At 38.7% G+C, this 18,657-nt stretch overlaps 1 protein-coding gene across 4 annotated transcripts in view; it reads right to left on the minus strand.

Annotated features, from left to right (window-relative positions):
- Window positions 1-18,657, minus strand: part of ENTHD1 (ENTH domain containing 1) — a 145,476-nt gene that overhangs the window by 66,267 nt on the left and 60,552 nt on the right. For all 4 annotated transcript variants that reach the window (XM_058431920.1, XM_058431919.1, XM_058431918.1 and 1 more), the window contains one exon: window positions 12,024-12,144. In XM_058431920.1, the coding sequence (XP_058287903.1) occupies window positions 12,024-12,144 (121 nt within the window). The remainder of the gene's footprint in view (window positions 1-12,023; window positions 12,145-18,657) is intronic.

The raw sequence follows: 18,657 nt of genomic DNA on the forward strand, positions 1-18,657 counted from the left end.
TTTCATGCATGAATCATGCTTTCCCATATTTTAAAGTAAAAAAGAGGGGGGAATTAAGTTTAAAAAGGTTTTAATTGGATGTCTTAATGTCAACCACATAATACACAGTTACTATGTTGATACCCTCTGGAATTTCTACAGTCAGTTCTATAATTTGAGGCACACTTTGCAATGCTCTGCTGATTGATATAAAGACACTTTTAAGGAAATGTGAAGGCAGGCAGCAACTTCCCCCAAAATGGAGGACATTGTAAATGCATCCAACTTATGAATAACACACAAAAACTGTATGCAATGGCTTGAAAAGCAGCCTATATACCTAGAAGTGGACAAAGAACACAGTCCAAAGTCAGTGCTATGCTAGTGGCAGATTCACTAGGATATCAGAGAGTGGTCTGGGGACTCCTGGGTCACACTATTCCTTCCTAAATCAGACAAACACATAGTTACACAGTAAGTCAGATGCTGATAAGTGCTATACAGTGAATGAGCAGGGAAGAGGGAGGAGCGCCACTGGCAGTGGGAAGGTGTTGATTTTGAATAAAATGTCCAGGAAAGCCTCTCTGAGACTGTAACATCTCAACAGGATGTGAAAAGAATGAGAGTGTGAGAATGTGCCATGTGTGTAGGACTCAGAAAAAGGGCACTGCTCTGGCACACTGGAGAGGGAGCTTAAAAGCTCCATGAGATGGGACTGTCGGGATGGATCTATTACATACAATTTGCTCAGCCACCTTTTAATTGGAGGACACTCCTTTCACTAAGGCATTTAGAAAGCGTACCTTGATGGGGCACCAGCATCTCTGAAGACCTCTGTAGTGGTTGTCATCTGTAGGCTGAGATGACCACGGATAACAGGGATGGTGCAATGGAATTGGGTTTCCTGATCTTACTGGGAATACTGGGGTCCTGCAGCAGTAAAAGCAAATAGCAGTGCCTAACTCTTGGAGACGAGCTAGGCACGATAATCACAGTTAACCACAGGGATGCCATGGTATCAGTTTTCTGTTTTTTGTTTTGTTTTTTTTTTTCTTACTTTCAGGATGTGTGGTGGTGGTTAATGAATCACAGGACCTGTGGAAAATAGATAGGCAGCCTACTAAGTGAGCTTAATATAAATAGATAGAAAACCTAACTACTGTCATTATAGGGGATTCATGGCCTCTTATCCAGCTCCTAAGCCTAGGCCAGTTCACAGAGCAAGAACTTCTTGAGGGGAAGTTCTGAGCCCTTTCAGAATGAATCCTGCAATGTAGCCACAGGTGTGTACAGTAAATCTTCCCCTAAGCCTTCCCTAGAGGTACCTGAAGCTATTCACAACAATGACAGTACTCAGGTAAGTACTTATCCGATACTGGCTCTGAACTGACACTAATTTCTGGAGATCCAACAATGCCAGTGTAGTCTACTGGCCAGACGAGGAACTTAAGAAACCAGGTGACACATGAAGTCTTGGCCTAGGAGCTACCTCACACCGAATCCAGCTAAACCACAGACCTACCTCTAGTTATTTCCATGGTCTCAGAATGTATGGTGAGAACAGACCTGCTTAGTAACCTGCAGAATCCTCCCCTCTGCTTCCACTACCCATGGAGTTCAGGTTATTAGGGTATTAGAGAGACCAGGCAGAACCGCTATAATTATACCACCTCCCCTCTAAAAATCTTTCTGGGGAAATTACAGAAATTAGTGCCACCATCAAAGATTTCAAAGTTGTAGGGGTAGTGATTCTTACCACATTCCAGTATAACTTGCCTGTTTTTCTGAAAAGCCACATGGACTGTCGAGGATGACTGTAGATTATTGCAAATATAATCAGGTGATGATACCAAGCATAGCTATAGTTCCAGTTGTGGGCTCTTTACTAGGGCAAATCAACACAGCCCTTGATATCTATAGTATATAGGTGTCGACCTAGAAACTTTCCTAAAATCCCTATTAATAAAGATAATGAGAATCAGTTAGCCTTCATGTGACAGGGACAACAGTATACTGTCTTTACTGTCTTGCCTCATGGCTGTGTCAACTCTGCTATGTCCTTCAGTAGAGGCAAGAAGGACCTTAAATTTCTTGATGTCTGTCCCACAAAGCATCACACTGGCTATCACATTGATGATACAGTGCTAACCGGACTTATGCAAGAAGTGGCAAGCACTCTTGATGCTACATGTATGTAGGAGGTGGCCAATAAGTCCTGGGAAAGTTCAAGGGAATGCCACATCTGTGACGTTTTTAGAGTATCCGCTGGTCTGGAGCATGTCAGGATATCCCCTCTAAAGTCAGAGACATGTTATTGCATCTTGAAATGCCCAACCTAAGGAAAGAAACATGATAATCATGGGCCTCTCTGAACTTTGGAGGCCATGGGTATGCTGCTCTCTCTATTTACTGCCAGTTTTGAGTGAGGACCAAAGCAAACAAAAGGCCCTGCAGCAGGTCCAGGCCATTGGATAAGCTGCCCCGACACTTGGCTCATATAGAACCAAGGGTAAGGGAAGTGCCTGAGGTAGACAGGTGATCAGTGGAGCCTCTGACAGACAGCAGTAGGAAAATCACTAAGCAGACCCCTAGGAGTGGACTGCTAGGGCTTTGGAGTAAGGTCATGCCTTCTTCTGCCTACAATTATTATCCACCTAAAAAACAACACTTGGCTTGCTACTGTACCCTGATAAAGACTGAATGCTTGACCACAGGACACCAAGTGACTCTGTCAGCTCACGTTATGGGTGTTACCTGATCCATAGAAGATGAAACTGGATGTACGTAGTAGCATTCCACTATCAAATCAAAATGACATAGATGAGGGCTGGGCACGATGGCTCACGCCTGTAATCCCAGCATTTTGGGAGGCCAAGGTGGGTAGATCACAAGGTCAGGAGATCGAGACCATCCTGGCTAACATGGTGAAACCCCGCCTCTACTAAAAATACAAAAAATTAGCCAGGCGTGGTGGCGGGCGCCTGTAGTCCCAGCTACTCGGGAGGCTGAGGCAGGAGAATGGCGTGAACCCGGGAGGCGGAGCTTGCAGCGAGCCGAGATTGTGCCACTGCACTCCAGCCTGGGCGACAGAGCGAGACCCCGTCTCAAAAAAAAAAAAAAAAAAGAAAATGACATAGATGAAACCAGTCCTGAAGCCCATGTAAACAATGCAAGCAGGTAGCTCATACTCCATGGAGCATGATCCCACTCCTTCACTGCCTCTTCCTCAACCTACACCTACAGCTTCATGGATAATTGTCTTGTCAATCAAAAGGGTAAGTATAGGATTGGTTTAGACATGAAATTAGCCAGGATTGCTGATACGTCAAGTATGCCAGTGCCACCTAGAAGTGGGTAACTGCTACAATACAGCCCCACTCAGAAGTGCTCCTGAAAGACCACAGGAGAATCCTCCTAGTCAACAGTATTGGAAACAGTACATCTTCTCACAGGACATCCTGGAGGACAAGATACCTAATGGGTGCTGGCCAGGAACTTAGAAAGAGTAACAAGGAGGCATGTGGATGGACTTTTCAGGATGTGTGCACAATGTGAAGATATTATGTCACTATAAATGCTTGCTAGGGGACGTTAACTGTGGAAGAGGTTCTCAAAAATCAGGTGGGAAAAATGCTCGACTTAGTGGCTGTCAATAGTCTTCTTTCCTAGTCATTCCAGTGGTTGTTCAGTGGGCCATGTAGCAAGGATGACCTCAACAGGCAGGGGCTCAACAACATGACTGCTCCTCACCCAGGTGACCTGGCTGCCATAGAGCGGAGCATCCAAAATGCCCGGCATGGTAGCTAATGCTACATTACTAGCAGGGAAAACAGCCAGTTACCAGGTGGCAGCTTGATTACATTGGACCCCTTTGTCTTTTTTTTTTTTTTTTTTGAGATGGGCGTCTTGGTCTGTTGCCCAGGCTGCAGTGCAGTGGCACAATCTCAGCTCACTGCAACCTCTGCCTCCCAGGCTCAAGCAATCCTCCCACCTCAGCCTCCTGAGTCCCTGGGATTACAGGTGTGCACCACTATGCCTGGCTAATTTTTGTATTTTTAGTAAAGGGGGGGTTTCACCGTGTTGGCCAGGTTGGTCTTGAACTCCTGACCTCAAGTGAGCCGCCAGCCTCAGCCTCCCAAAGTGCTAGGATTATAGGTGTGAGACACCGCACCTGGCCCAGTGCTTTGTCTTCACAGGGAGAGACACACTGTGGGTGCAGCTTCGCCTTCCCTTCCTGCAGCCCTCTGCCAGCACCACCGTTTGTGCACTTACAGAACACCTTATTTATTTTCACAGCACCTTACAAACAACCCTACACAAACTAGTCCAGAGTATAAAAAGGAGCAAATACATTCCAACTCTTTTTGTGAGTGTAACATGACCTTAGAATCAGAATATGACAGAATTTTAGAAAAACAACCCTAGCTAATTTACTCATAGACATAGATGCAAAACTCCTAAACAAAATATTAGCAAATCAAATCCAGTAATATATCTCAAAGATAATATATCACGGCCAAATTCAGCTTATTCCAGGAATTCAAGGTTATTTTAATATCTGGAAATCAACTAATTTATGAAATTAACAGCCTAAAGGAGAAAAACCTGTAACTGTCAATATAAATGCTAAAAATGGAGAAATTCAACATATAGTCAAGATACAACTGTTAAGGAATGGAGATCTGCAAAAACACACATTAAGCCTCTATCTTAATGACAAAATGTTTAAGTCATTCTCTTTAAGTCTAGGAAGTCCACAATCACACTTTCATTCAGCACTGTGTAAGTCATTCCACCTAGCATGGTATGGTAAGAAAACAAAATACAAAGTGTATGGCTTGAAAATTAAGAAATAAGTTCGTTATTATTTATAGATTAAATGATTTTCAACCTAAGAAACCCAGAAGAATCTACAGATAAACTGGGAAAACTGGTAAGAATTAAACAGGTTTGCTAGATACAAAATCAATATACAAAAATTAATTCCATTCATTTTCATCAACAAACAGAAAATGCAATTTATAAAATGACACATTTTATAGTAGCAATGAAAATACATAAGTACCTAGGACTAAACCTAACAAAAGATATACAGAACCTATAAGAAAAACTATAAAAAAACACATTAAGGAAGAATTAAATGAATAGAATGATTGGATATCATAAAAATGTCACTTCTCTGAATTGACTTAAAGATTCAATGTAGAGCCAATCAAAACTCCAACAGGTTTTATTCAAGAAACTTGACAAACTTTCATGTGTGAAAGCAAAGGGTCAAAAATAGCCCAAACTAATCCCACCACTTTGGGAGACTGAGACAGGCAGATCCCTTGAGTCCAGGAGTTCGAGACCAGCCTAGGCAACATGGCAAAACCCCATCTCTACAAAACAAAAACAAACAAAATTAACCAAGTGTGGTGGTGTGAGCCTGTAGTCCCAGTTACTTGGGAGGCTGAGGTGGGAGAATCACCTGAGCCCAAGAAGTTGAGGCTGCAGTGAACTGCAATTGTGCCACTGCATTCCAGCATGGGTGACAGAGTGAGACCTTGTCTCAGGAAAAAAAAAAAAAAAAGCCAAAACTTTCCTGATGAAAGAAAAGTCATCAAGAATTATTACAAAGGTGGCGTGATTAAAACTATTTATCAAGCAGGGTCGGTCATATCACTGACGGAGCAGAATAGGGAGGCTATAAACAGTTCCATGCATATGTGTAAATCTACTTTAGGTTACAGATGGCATTGCACTTCACTTAGGAAAGGACAGACTTTTCAATAAATGATTCTGGGACAGCTGGCTATCCATTTAGAAGTAAAATTGGACTTCTACCTCAATCGTACACCAAAATTAATTCCAGCTGCATTAAATATTTAATTATGGGAAGCAAACTATAAGAAAATGTTAGTCTACATAGAATTATCTTTATAGTCTTGAGAAGAATTTCTTAAAATAACACAAGATACATACGAAAAGTACAAACCATAGAGAAAAAATTCTACCTCATTAAAATTCAGAACTTCTGTTATTCAGAAACTCCATACAAAGTGTAAAGACAAGTCACAAACTGGAAAAACGTTTGAGATGTGATACTTAGGCTCCAGAACAAAGAACTCCTACAAATCAATTAAGAAAAAGACAAACAACCAAACTGAAAAATGACCAACAGACATGAACAGATATGTCAGATGAGGAAACATGAATGAGTCATACCTATGAAATGTGTCGACATATGAAAATATGCTAAATTTCATTATGAGAAATACATTTTTAAGGCCTGGTTCAGTGGCTTATGCCTGTAATCCCAGCTGAGGTGGGTGGGTCACCTGAGGTCAGGAGTTTGAGACCAGCCTGCCCAGCATGGTGAAACCTCGTTTCTACTAAAAACACAAAAATTAGCAGGGCGTGGTGGTATGTGCCTGTAATCCCAGCTACTTGGGAGGCTGAGGCAGGAGAATTGCTTGAATCTGGGAGGTGGAGGTTGCAGTGAGCCAAGATCGTGCCATTGCACTCCAGCCTGGGCAACAGGAGTGAAACTCCGTGTCAGAAACAACAACAACAACGATAAACATTTTAGAACAAATGATACCCACCCATTAGACTGGATTTTTCTAGGGGAAAAATTGGTGAAGACACGCAGCAACTGCAACTAGAACTTTGGAAAACAATCTGGCATTACCTACCAAATTTGAAGATGTTCATATCTAACCGCATGGCAATTTTGCTTCCAAATATATGCCCTAGAGAAACTCCTGTCCATGAGAACCAGGAATCTTGTACAAATATACAAATGTAGAAACAGCATTGTTTACAATACAATAACTTGACACATAATGAGGATAATATTCCACAGCAGAATAAACAAATGCATTATAATATATGCATACAATGAAATACTGTACAGCGGTGAAATAGGTGAATCTTAAGAAATGATATTGAATGATAAAAGTCACAGAAAAATAAATTCATAATGACTCTACTTATATAAAGTTCAAGAGCCTGTGAAACGAAATATATATTGTTTAGAGTATAAACATGTAGTAAAACTATAAAGAAAAGCAAGGAATAATGAGTAAAGAGAGGTTCCTCTGGAGGTGAGGAAAGGGGTAAGTCAGTGAGACAAGTCCCTAGTGCTAGTGGGGGTGTGAGGGAGTAAGGCCTCTGTACTGCAGGCCAGAGTGTGAACAGCAGATCGTCACGTGCCTATGGAGGACAAAGGCAAGGGAGAAAAGGAGAACTGGGGATTCTGTACCACAATAACTTTCCTACTTTATTTTTGTCTTGAGCTGAAGTTGCCAAAATCATAACATGGAAATTAGAACCATCTGTTGACAGGATAAGTTAGTGAACTGGACAGAATTTACCAAGAGAAATTCAGAATAATGTATTTTAGAATCTGTGTCAAATCACGGAAAAATATAAATAAAGTCTATTTTATTTGGGAGGGGAAAATAACACCATTTCATCATTGTTTATAACAGCAAAAATACAGAAATAACCTAAATGCCCATTATGATAATACTGGTTAAATAAAATAGTATACATTAACACTATGGTATGCTGTTATAGTTGTTGGAAAAAAATTAAACAGACCAGAACAAGAAAAGTGAACCAATGGAATAGAATAGAGTTGTTAAACAGATACTATTTAGTGCAGGTTAAAGAGTCATTTCAAAACAGTCGAGAAAAATGGACTAGTCAGTAAATGTTGAGACATCTGGCTGCCCATTGCCCTTATCGAAAACCATTCGCAAATACTTTAAATGCACATGGATTACAGAACAATTAAAATAAAATATGGGCGAATATGTTTTATAAACTTGGTATAACAAAAGCCACCTTAAAAACACAAAAACTAAAAGCCACGAAGAAAAAGAGGAATAAATATGACTAAATAAAACATAAAACTTCTACAAAGACACCATTAAGAAAGTTGAAAGACAATTCACAGGCTGAAAGATATTTGCAACATAAATAGCAGAGAAAGAATCGGATATCTATATCTATAGACATATATAGATATATATCTGATATATATCTATATATAGCTATAAAATCAATTTAAATGAAAAAAATCCAAAAAATAGGTTAAAAAACAGGTAATCCATAGAAGAGGAAATAGAAATATCTACTCAATATGTAGCTATATGCAAATTATACCTACTATGTAATGCAAATTTTTACCCAAATGATAAAAACATAAGGCTTGAAAACAAGTGTTGGTGAGAATGTGAGTGAATAGGCTGCAAACCAGGGTGTGAATTGATACTGATATTCTGAAGGGCTGTTTGGCTGTATGAACTACGATGAAAATGGGCACAAATTATGACCCAGAGAATCCATTTCTAGGAGCACACCCTAAAGAAACACTCACATGTACACAAGGTTATTCACTGAAGCATTATTTGTAACAGTGAAAAACATCAAAATGTCATCAGCAAGGGAATAAACTATGACAGGCAGGATTGCAGGAGTTTTTAAAAATATGACAAATCTCTACATATTGACATACACTGAAGGACAGCCAAGTGATATTCTTAAGTTAAAAAAAGCTTCAGAAAAATGCAGAATAATGTTTTAAAACAAAGTGAATTCTATATATTTCTAAAGGTACATGTATGTATGTAACACACAGAGAAAGGTATGGGAGGTAATAGAGTTCACCAGAGTGAACTGGTAATAGTTCACTCTGGGGAGGTGACTGTGTTGGGGGAAGGGACAGTCAAGGGAGGTTTTGACTTTATCTGTATTTGAATTTTTTTAAATTAAGAGTATACTCACTTATATAATTTTAAAATAAATATTTATAAAATAATTATGACACAAAATTATAAACTGTATAATGGGGGAATGGGCAAAGTCTTCTGGGAACATAGTGAAAGGAGAAACTAGTTTAGCATGCAGAAAGATTTTATGGCAGTTGTGACATTTTCACTGGGCCTGGCTATTCAAATAGGATTTTGTCAAGGATTTATAATTTGATGGCAGATTGTTGCATTTTCCAAAGATGACTACACCAACATATGTCTCATCCAATATGCCTCTTTCAATATGACACTGACACTCCTTCCTCCATGGAGAGGTTGTGGGGGGTCTATGTCCCCACCCCCTTAAACTTGGGCAGGACTTTCTGATTGCCTTGTTGAACAGAATGAGGTGGAAGTATTACAGCATGACTTCTGAGATTATTCAACTTCTGTCCGGTCCTTTCTTTCACAAAATACTCATCCTTGAAACACAGCCACGATGCTGTCAGGAAGCCCAAACTAGCCTACATGGAAAGACCACATGAAGAGGCTCATGTGGAGAGGAACTGAGGCCTCCAGCTGACAGCCAGCATCAACTGCTAGACACGTGAGTCAGCAAGCCTTCAGATGATTCCTGCCCCAGCCTTTGTGTTCCCTGGCTAAGGCTAGATATGCATCATGGAACAGAGACAAGCCATCCCCACTGTGCTCTATCCTAATTCCTGACCCAGAGAATCCTTGAGCAGAAAAAATGATTATGCCACGGAGTTTCAGGACAATGTGTTACACAGTCAAAGTAACTGGAACAAAGACATTCTAAAGAGAAGAAGGTACACAAGTAATGGAATGCCCCAGGGCATTGTGAGTACTGGCAGTTTTAGGTGATGAAGCCCATAGTCTGGCTGGGATCAGACTATGAAAAGTACTTGTTTGGTACTATTTTAAAAATTAGACTTATCCTATTGCCAGTGGAGAACTGTTGAAAGCTTTTAAGCTGGGAAGTGAAATGCTAAGATCTGCATTTTAGCAAGATATCTCTGAGACTACTGTAAAGGAAAGATTGCAGAAATGAACGACTTAAAAATAGAAAAAGCCCCTCTGATTAAGATGGGTCCCAGCCAAGTAAAATGGTGGGATCCCCCCTCCAGCTACATTTTTTACTTTTTCCTCCTTAGGATTGCTTCTTATGCTCATTTATACTCAATTTCATTTGTATTAAAATGTTAGGAGGGAAAACTTTTCTCCACACAAAAACCTGCCACAGATGTTTAAAGCAGCTTATTCATAACTGCCAAAACTGCAACCAAGATATCCTTCAGTAGGTGAATGGATAAATAAACTGTGGTACATTCTATTCAGCATTACAGTAGGCGAATGGATAAATAAACTGTGGTACATTCTATTCAGCACTAAAAAGAAAAGAGCTATCGGCTAGGTATGGTGGCTCATGCCTGTGATCTCCGCATTTTGGGAGGCTGAGGCGGGTGGATCACAAGGTCAGGAGATCAAGACCATCCTGGCTAACATGGTGAAACCCCGACTCTACTAAAAATACAAAAATTAGCCAGGCATGGTGGCGGGCGCCTGTAGTCCCAGCTACTCGGGAGACTGAGGCAGAAGAATCGCATGAACCCGGGAGGTGGAGTTGCGGTGAGCCGAGATCGCGCCACTGTACTCCAACCTGGGTGACAGAGCAAGATTCTGTCTCAAGAAAGAAAAAAAAGAAAAGGAAAGAGCTATCAAGCCATGAAAAGATATGGAGGAACCCAGTGTTAATTACCAAGTAAAAAAAAAAATCTAAAAATCATACATACCATCTGATTCCAACTATATGACGTTCTGGAAAAGGAAAAACCATGGAGACAGTAAAAAGATCACTGGTTGTTAGGGGTCAGTGGGAGGGAGGGATGAATAGAGCACAGAGGATTTTTAGGGTAGTGAAACTACTATGTCTGGTACTATAATGGTGGATACACATCAATATACATTTATCCAAACCCACAGAATGTATAACACCAAAAGGGAACCCCAATATAAACCACAGACTTTGGGTGATTCTATGACAATGGAAGTTCATTGACTGTAACAAATGTACCACTGTGGTGTGGAACAGGGGTACATGGGAACTCTTTACTTTCTGCTCAGATTTGCTGTGAACCTAAAACTGCTCTAAGACCGAAAGTCTATTTTTAAAATTTTAGGAGAAAAAAAATGTTAGGGGGTGTCAGAATACAAAATCATTTTCCTTAATGCTCTTCTTTCAAGCTTCTGGATCTAAATCTGTTTAAGAATACAAAGCAAACTGTCTAAAAATTATAACCACTTGTAACTAATTATCCATGTGACTAATGCCATCCTTACACAAACATCACTATAACCCCCAATTTCCTCTTTTTGTGTTTATTAAAATATCCTCATCATTCTCACAACTGTCTTTGTAAGAAAACTCTATAAATATGAACTTGAACAAGAAAATAAACCTATACTAATAAACTGTAGCACTTATACACTGGATATTATAGATCTATATAAGGAGAAAATGTGAGATGCATGGTCCAAGAAGAGTGGGAAGATATAACTCAAAACATAAAAAGCCACCTCTGTGGTCAGGGAAAAGATGCCTGTATGAATAGAAAAGCAAAGATTTATAAGGTGATGAAAGATACTAATGAGAACGTTTCATTCTCATGCTGGCAGAAGATCTTCCATTCTACTTTCCGAGAAAATCAAGAGGAAGAATGCATTGAAAATTGAGACTTCATGGAGAATAGAGACAGGATGCAGTGACTCAACAGTGAGTCAGTCAGATCCTCAAGGATCCAGAGTAGTCGCAGAGCCCAGCTGGAACTCAATCGTGTAATTTATTGGAGGCTAGTTTTGTATAATTTTATACTGTGCCTTTCTCTAATGTTAATTATTCAAGAGATGATTAACCAATTTGTGGCTACTGTGCATCTTAGCTCTTCACATTTTCACTTAATGCCTGCTTTTGAAAGAGGTCATAATTTAAATTCTTTAAGAAAAAACAGGAACTAAAATTAATTTTCTGCTATTAAAACTACTTGTAAAAGAATTAAGGCTTGTAGTCAATTTTTCAAACAAACAATGAAAAAGGAAAAAGTAAAACAGAAAGAGAGAAAACACTGAAACAAATGGTAAAACAAGATTATAGGACCATGTTGTGGTTGAATTTATCCACGCTAGTTCTGTCCCTCATTAACAAAGTTAAATAGAAGCCAACGGTTGCTGTACTTCACAAAATAAAATCTGATAAATAAACTTCCTATTCCTTAACCAATTTACCTGCACCCAAAAGATTACAAACTTCTGCTGCTTCTGACAAGCATGTCATTGGAGAGACAATGGAAGGAGGTGTTGCTAGTAAAGGCAGCTTTGGATCATCATCAAAAAATGTCATCAGGTCCTGACAGAAAACACAAGAACATGAGAATTGAAGAAAAAAATTAATATCCCTGGATGGACAATTTATTGAGCTACAAAGTATCTAAATGTGCTGACATCATCATAAACACATTCTGATTTAATTAACTCAAACATACATCTATCGCTTGGTGTCTACTGGGTGTAGGGAGGTTTTCTGCCCTCAGGAATCCCCAGACCTTGCTGAAGACACCTTGTGTAGATAGCAAGGATTTTGCTTAGGGCACTACCTTTACCTACCACCCTTCAGCATCCTTACAGCATACTATCTCAGAGGCCAATTATCTTGTCTCATTGGTAATCATAAAGCCACTTGTATGTATCTTTTATTCATATTTTAAACTTTTAACTTTTTATCATCAAGTAAAAAGTACACACAAAAGATAACCCAATCATGCAGGTTAAACAATAATCAACTGATGGCTAATCTTGTTTCATTTATATCCCTACCATGCCTCATTTGTGATCTGTGACAACCTGTTTCACTTTGAAGCAAATCCTAGAATAATCCCTTATTTCATTATGTATCTCTGCCTTAGTCCATTCTGGTCGCTATAACAAAATACCATCAACTGAGTGGCTTATAAACAACAGAAATGTATTCCTTACAGTTTGGGAGGTTAGCAAGTCAAGGTGCTGGCAGATCTGATGTCTGGCAAGGCCCCACCTCCTAGACAGTCATTTTTTCACTATAACCTCTCATGGCGGAAGGTGACCAAGGAGTTCTCTTGGCCTCTTTTATAAGGGCACTAATTATATTCATGAGGGCTATGCCCTTATGACCTAGTCACCTCCCAAAGATCCCGCCTCCTAACACCATCACTTTGGGTGTTAGGATTTCAACTAAGAATTTGGGAGGAAAACAAATATTCAGATGATAGCAATCTCTAACTGATAATAACTCCATCAAACTGATAAACTTCATAGCTCCTAATGTCATCAATTACCATAAACTGTTCATATTTCCAACTTCTCCTAAAGGTCATAAACAGGTTTTTCTACAGCTTGCTTGAAAAGGATCCAAATCAAGTCTATAGAGTGGGTTTAGTCGGTATGTCTTTTTTTTTTTTTTTTTTTCTGTGAACTAGGGATAATTTTTCTCCATTGTAATTAACATACAGTAAAATGTACAGACCTTAAATGTAGAGCTCGATAACTTTTATCATATGACTATACAGTTATATAGTAACCACATTTCCTTCACCCAGAAAGTTTCCTCAAGCTCCTTTCCAGCTGATACCATCCCATCACCCTGCATCATAAGCACTATTCTATCCATATCACCATTATTGAATTTTGCCTGTTCTTGAGTTTCATACGAATGTAATCATACACTACGTATACTTTTGTGTCTGGTTCCTATTGCTCAACATAATGTACATGAGATTCATCCATGTTTTACTGTGTAGTTCCTCCCTCCTTTCCTAAAAAAACAGATGTGAATGTATCACAATTTGTTTATCCATTCTCCTGCACAGGGATTATTTCCAAAGTTCATCTATTATGAATAAAGCTACTATGAACATTCTTGTATAAATCTTTTTGTGGACAAATGCATTCATTATTCCTGGATACTACATAGTAGTAGTATAGCATTTCTAGCTTATAGGACAGGTCTATTTTTAACTTCATTAGAAACTGCCAAACCATTTTCCAAAGTGATTTACCACTTTTAAAAACTCAGCTTTGAGCTCATTTTAGATCCACATGTAAGAAATAATAGAGCCTACATAACCTTTACTGTGTTTCCTCCAAAGGTAACATCTTGCAAAATTATAGTACAATATCATACTCAGGATATTGACATTGAAATAGTCAAGATACAGAACATTTCTATCACAATCACAAGAATCCTTTCTGATGCGCTTTCATAGACATATACTCCCTCAACAGAACTAATCTGTTCCTAATCTCTCCTTCATTTCTATAGTTGTGACATTTGAAGACTGCTATATAAATGGAATCATACAGTATGTAACCTTTTGGGACTGGCTTTTTTAGCCTCGCATAATTCCTAGAGATTCATCCAAATTATTTCATTTCAATAGTTTCTTCCTTTTCATTGCGAGTAGTACCCTTGATATAGATGTAACATAGTTTAACCGGTTACAGGACCTCTGGATCGTTTCTAGATTTTGGCTATTACAAATAAAGCTGCTGTGAACATTTGTGTACAGGTTTTTGTATGATATACATTTTCTTTTTCTTTTTGAGAAAGAGTCTCAGTCTGTCACCCAGGCTGGAGTGCAGTGACGCCATCTTGGCTCACTGCAGCCTCAACTTCCCAGGCTCAAGTGATCCTCCCACTTCAGCCTCCCAAGTAGCTGGGACTACAGGTACGCATCACCATGCCCGACTAATTTTTTTTTAATTTTTTTTTTTAGAAATGATGTTTAGCCATGTTGCCCAGGCTGCTCTCGAACTGCTGAGCTCAAACAATCCACCCAAACTTGGCTTTCCAAAGTGCTAGGATTACAGGCATGTGCCACCGTACCAGCCTAGATGTTCATATCTCTGGTATAAATTCCTAGGAGAGCAATTGCTGTTCATATAGTAGCCACGTTTAGACTTACTAAAAAGTACCAAACTGTTTTCCAGGGTAGCTGTACCATTTTGCATTCCTACCAGTAATATACTAGTGTTTTAATTTCTCCGTATTCTCACTAGCATTTAGCGTTGTCATTATTTTTTAATTTTAGCCATTTTAATATTCATTGCATGTTTAAATTACATTTTCCTGAAGGGTAACAATGTTGAACAACTTTTCGTGCGCTTACTTACCATCTGTATTTGTTAAAATGACTTCATAACGTGCCCATTTTCTGATTGGACTGTTTGGTTTTAAACTGGTGAGTTTTAACAGAAAATGCTCCAGATATTAGTCCTTCGCCAGATACGGGGTTTACAAACATTTTTTCCCAGTCTGTAAATTATCTTTCCAACCTCTTAACAGGGTCTTTTGCAGAGCAAGCATTTTTAGTTTCGATGATGTCTAATTAATCATATTTTTCCTTTTAGGGGTCATGCTTTTGTTCAGTTCTTTTTTTTTTTTTTTTTTTTTTTTTTTGAGACAGAGTCTCACCTTGTCACCCAGGCTGGAGTGCAATGGCATGATCTCAGCTCACTGCAACCTCTGCCTCCAGGGTTCAAGCGATTTTCCTGCCTCAGCCTCCCAAGTAGCTGGGATTACAGGCGCATGCCACCACGACCAGGTAATTTTTTGTATCTTTGGTAGAGACGGGGTTTTACCATGTTGGCCAGGCTGGTCTCGAACTCCTGACCTAGTGATCCGCCCGCCTCAGCCTCCCAAAGTGCAGGGATTACAGGGGTGAGCCACCGCACCTGGCCCCAGTTCTAAATCTCAAAGATTTTTCTCCTATATTTTCTAAAAGTTTTATAGTTTACATTTAAGTCTGTGATTAACTTGGAGTAAATTTCTATATAAGGTTTAGGTTGAGATTCATGGTTGTCTGAATGTCCAATGCTGTAGCACCATTTTTTGAAAAGGCTAATCCTCCTACATTGAATTTCTTTTGCACCTTTGTCAAAAATCAGTTGGCCATGTTTGTGTGTCTATTTCTGGGTTCTCTATTCTGTTCCACCGATCCAAGTGTCTGTCTCTCCGCCAATACCGCACTCTCTTGATTACTGTAGCTACACACAGGCATTAATATCAGGCAGAGGGATTACTCCCATTTTGTTCTTCCTTTTCAAGACTGTTTTAGCTATTCTAGGGCCTGTGCCTTTCCATGTCAATTTTAGAACAAGGTTATTATCTATCCCTATAGAAAACCTTTCTGGGATTTTAATAGGAATTACATTAAACCTATAGAATAATTAGGGTCATCTATACTATGACTTTTACTATGTTGAGTCTTCCAATCCATGTAACATGATAGGTCTCTATTTGGGTCCTCTTTAATTTCCTTCATCAGTATTTTATAATTCTCAACACATAGACTCTGTACATGTTTTGTTAGATTTATACCTAAGTGTTTCGATTTGGATTCATACCTAAGTATTTTAATTTATACTTCAGTATTTTAATACCTAAGTATTTCAATTTATACCTAAGTATTTCAAATGGTATTGTCTTAATTTAAGTTTCCACATGTTCATTGTTAATATGTAGACATTCAATTGATTTCTATATGCTTTTATCTATTGCTGGATTCAACTGGCTAATATTTTGTTGAGAATTTTTGCATCTAGTTTCATGAGAGATATTAGTCTGTAGTTTTCTTTTTCTGTACCGTCTTTGTTTAAACTTGGGATCAGGGTAATACTTGCCTCATAAAATGAATTGGGAAGTGTTCCCTCCTGTTCCATTTTCTGGAAGACATTGTGTAAAACTGCTGTTAATTCTTTATTTTTTTATTTTTTGAGACAGGGTCTCACTGTGTCATCCAGGCTGGAGTACAGTGGTGCAATCAAGACTCTCATTTTTAAAATGATTGTAGAACTATTGAGTTTGGGTAGTTTACATTTTCTGAGAAATTATTCTATTTCTTTTGATTTGTCAAAGTTATAAAGTTTTTTTTGTTTTTGTTTTTGTTTTTTTTTTGAGAGAATCTCACTCTGCCTACCTATGTTGATTATCTATTTGGTTTGTTTGGTTTGTATCAGACATAGTAGTTTCACTACCCTAAAAATCCTCTGTGCTCTATTCATCCCTTCCTGCCACTAACCAAACAAACCAAACAGATGTTTTTGGTTTTGTTTTTGAGACAGAGTCTCACTCACTCTGTAGCCCAGGCTGGAGTGCAGTGGCATGACTTGGGCCCACTGCAAGCTCTGCCTCCCAGGTTCGAGTGATTCTCATGCCTCAGCCTCTTAAGTAGCTGGGACTATAGGCGCACACCACCACAACTGGCTAATTTTTGTATTTTGTATTTTTTGTAGACACATGGTTTCACCATGTTGGCCAGGCTGGTCTCGAACTCCTGGCCTCAAGTGATCCGCCTGCCTCGGCCTCCCAAAGTGCTGGGATTATGAGCATGCCTGGCCCGTAAGCATAAAATTGCTGGTAGAAATCCCTTACTATCCTTTTAGAGCTGAAGCAATTGTAGTGGTTTTCTCTTGTCTCATCCTGATACTGGTGATTTGTGTCTTCTCTCTTTATCTTTGCCAGTCTTGTTAGAGGTTTATCAACTTTTATTGTTTTTTAAATTTTTTTATTATTTTTACTTATTTTTTTTTTTTCAAAGAACTGGCTTTTTGTATCGTTCCTTTTTCTCTGTTGTTTTCCTGTTTTCAATTTCATTAATTTCTGTTGTTTATGATTTTCTTTCTTCTATTCTTTGTGCATTTATTTCGCTTTTCTGAGTTTCCTGAGGAAAGAACTTAGATTATTGATTTCAAACCTTTCTTCTTTTCTACTGTAAGCATTTAAAAAATTAAAATTTTTAAAAAATGTTTACATTATAAATGTAAGTGCTGAAAATTTCCCGCTCACCACCACTTTAGCTGTATTTCACATATTGCTAATATTGAGGTGAACCTTAACGGAAACTGGACTTTGGGTGATTATGATATGTTAATGTAGATACATTGATTGTAAAAATTTGACACTCTGATATAGGATGCTGATAGGGGTGGGAAGGGTGTACTTGTAAGAGGGATAGAGGACATAAGGAGAAATCTCTGTACCTTCCACTCAATTTTGCTGTGAACCTAATATGGCTCTAAAAAATAGTCTGTTAAAAAAAAAAAAAAGATCAGAGTGACTTTTTTTAAATTTTGAGGGAGAGTCTTGCTCTGTTGCCCAGACTGGAATGCAGTGGTGTAATCTTGGCTCAGGCTGTCCTGCCACTTCAGCCTCCAACTAATTTTTTTTTTTTTTTTTTTTTTTTTTTGAGACAGAATCTCACTCTGTCACCCAGGCTGGAGTGCAGTGGCTTGATCTCGGCTCCCAGGTCCACGCTATTCTCCTGCCTCAGCCTCCCGAATAGCTGGGACTACAGGCGCCCACCACCATGCCTGGCTAATTTTTTGTATTTTTAATAGAGACGGGTTTTCACCGTGTTAGCCAGGATGGTCTTGATCTCCTGACCTCGTGATCCGCCGGCCTCAGCCTCTCAAAGAGCTGGGATTACAGGCATGAACCAGTATGATCAGCCCAGGGTAACATTTTGTAAAGATTTTTTAAACATTTAATACAGATTTTATAAACATTTTATAAAGATTTCTATAAGGCAAAAAAAGTCATAAATAAAAATTTTAAATCAAATGGAAAACAGATAAAGAACCAGGAAGTGGGCTAACTCTCTAATACACAGATTGCTCTTAGGAATTGGTAAGACACAGATGAGAAACCAAACAGGAAAATAAGCAAAGGACATGAATAGAGTTAACAGTGAAAAGAAACAAACATGCCCAATAAACACATAAAAAGTTACAGGAGAAAATTAAAATAAAAATTTTCTTCCTCTCAGATTGACAAAAATGAAAACTTTTGATAAAGTATTTGCAAAGATGAGGGGAATCAAGATGATAG

Source organism: Hylobates moloch, unplaced genomic scaffold, assembly GCF_009828535.3.
Source record: "Hylobates moloch isolate HMO894 unplaced genomic scaffold, HMol_V3 SCAFFOLD_19, whole genome shotgun sequence".
Classification (NCBI taxonomy): Eukaryota; Metazoa; Chordata; class Mammalia; order Primates; family Hylobatidae; genus Hylobates; species Hylobates moloch.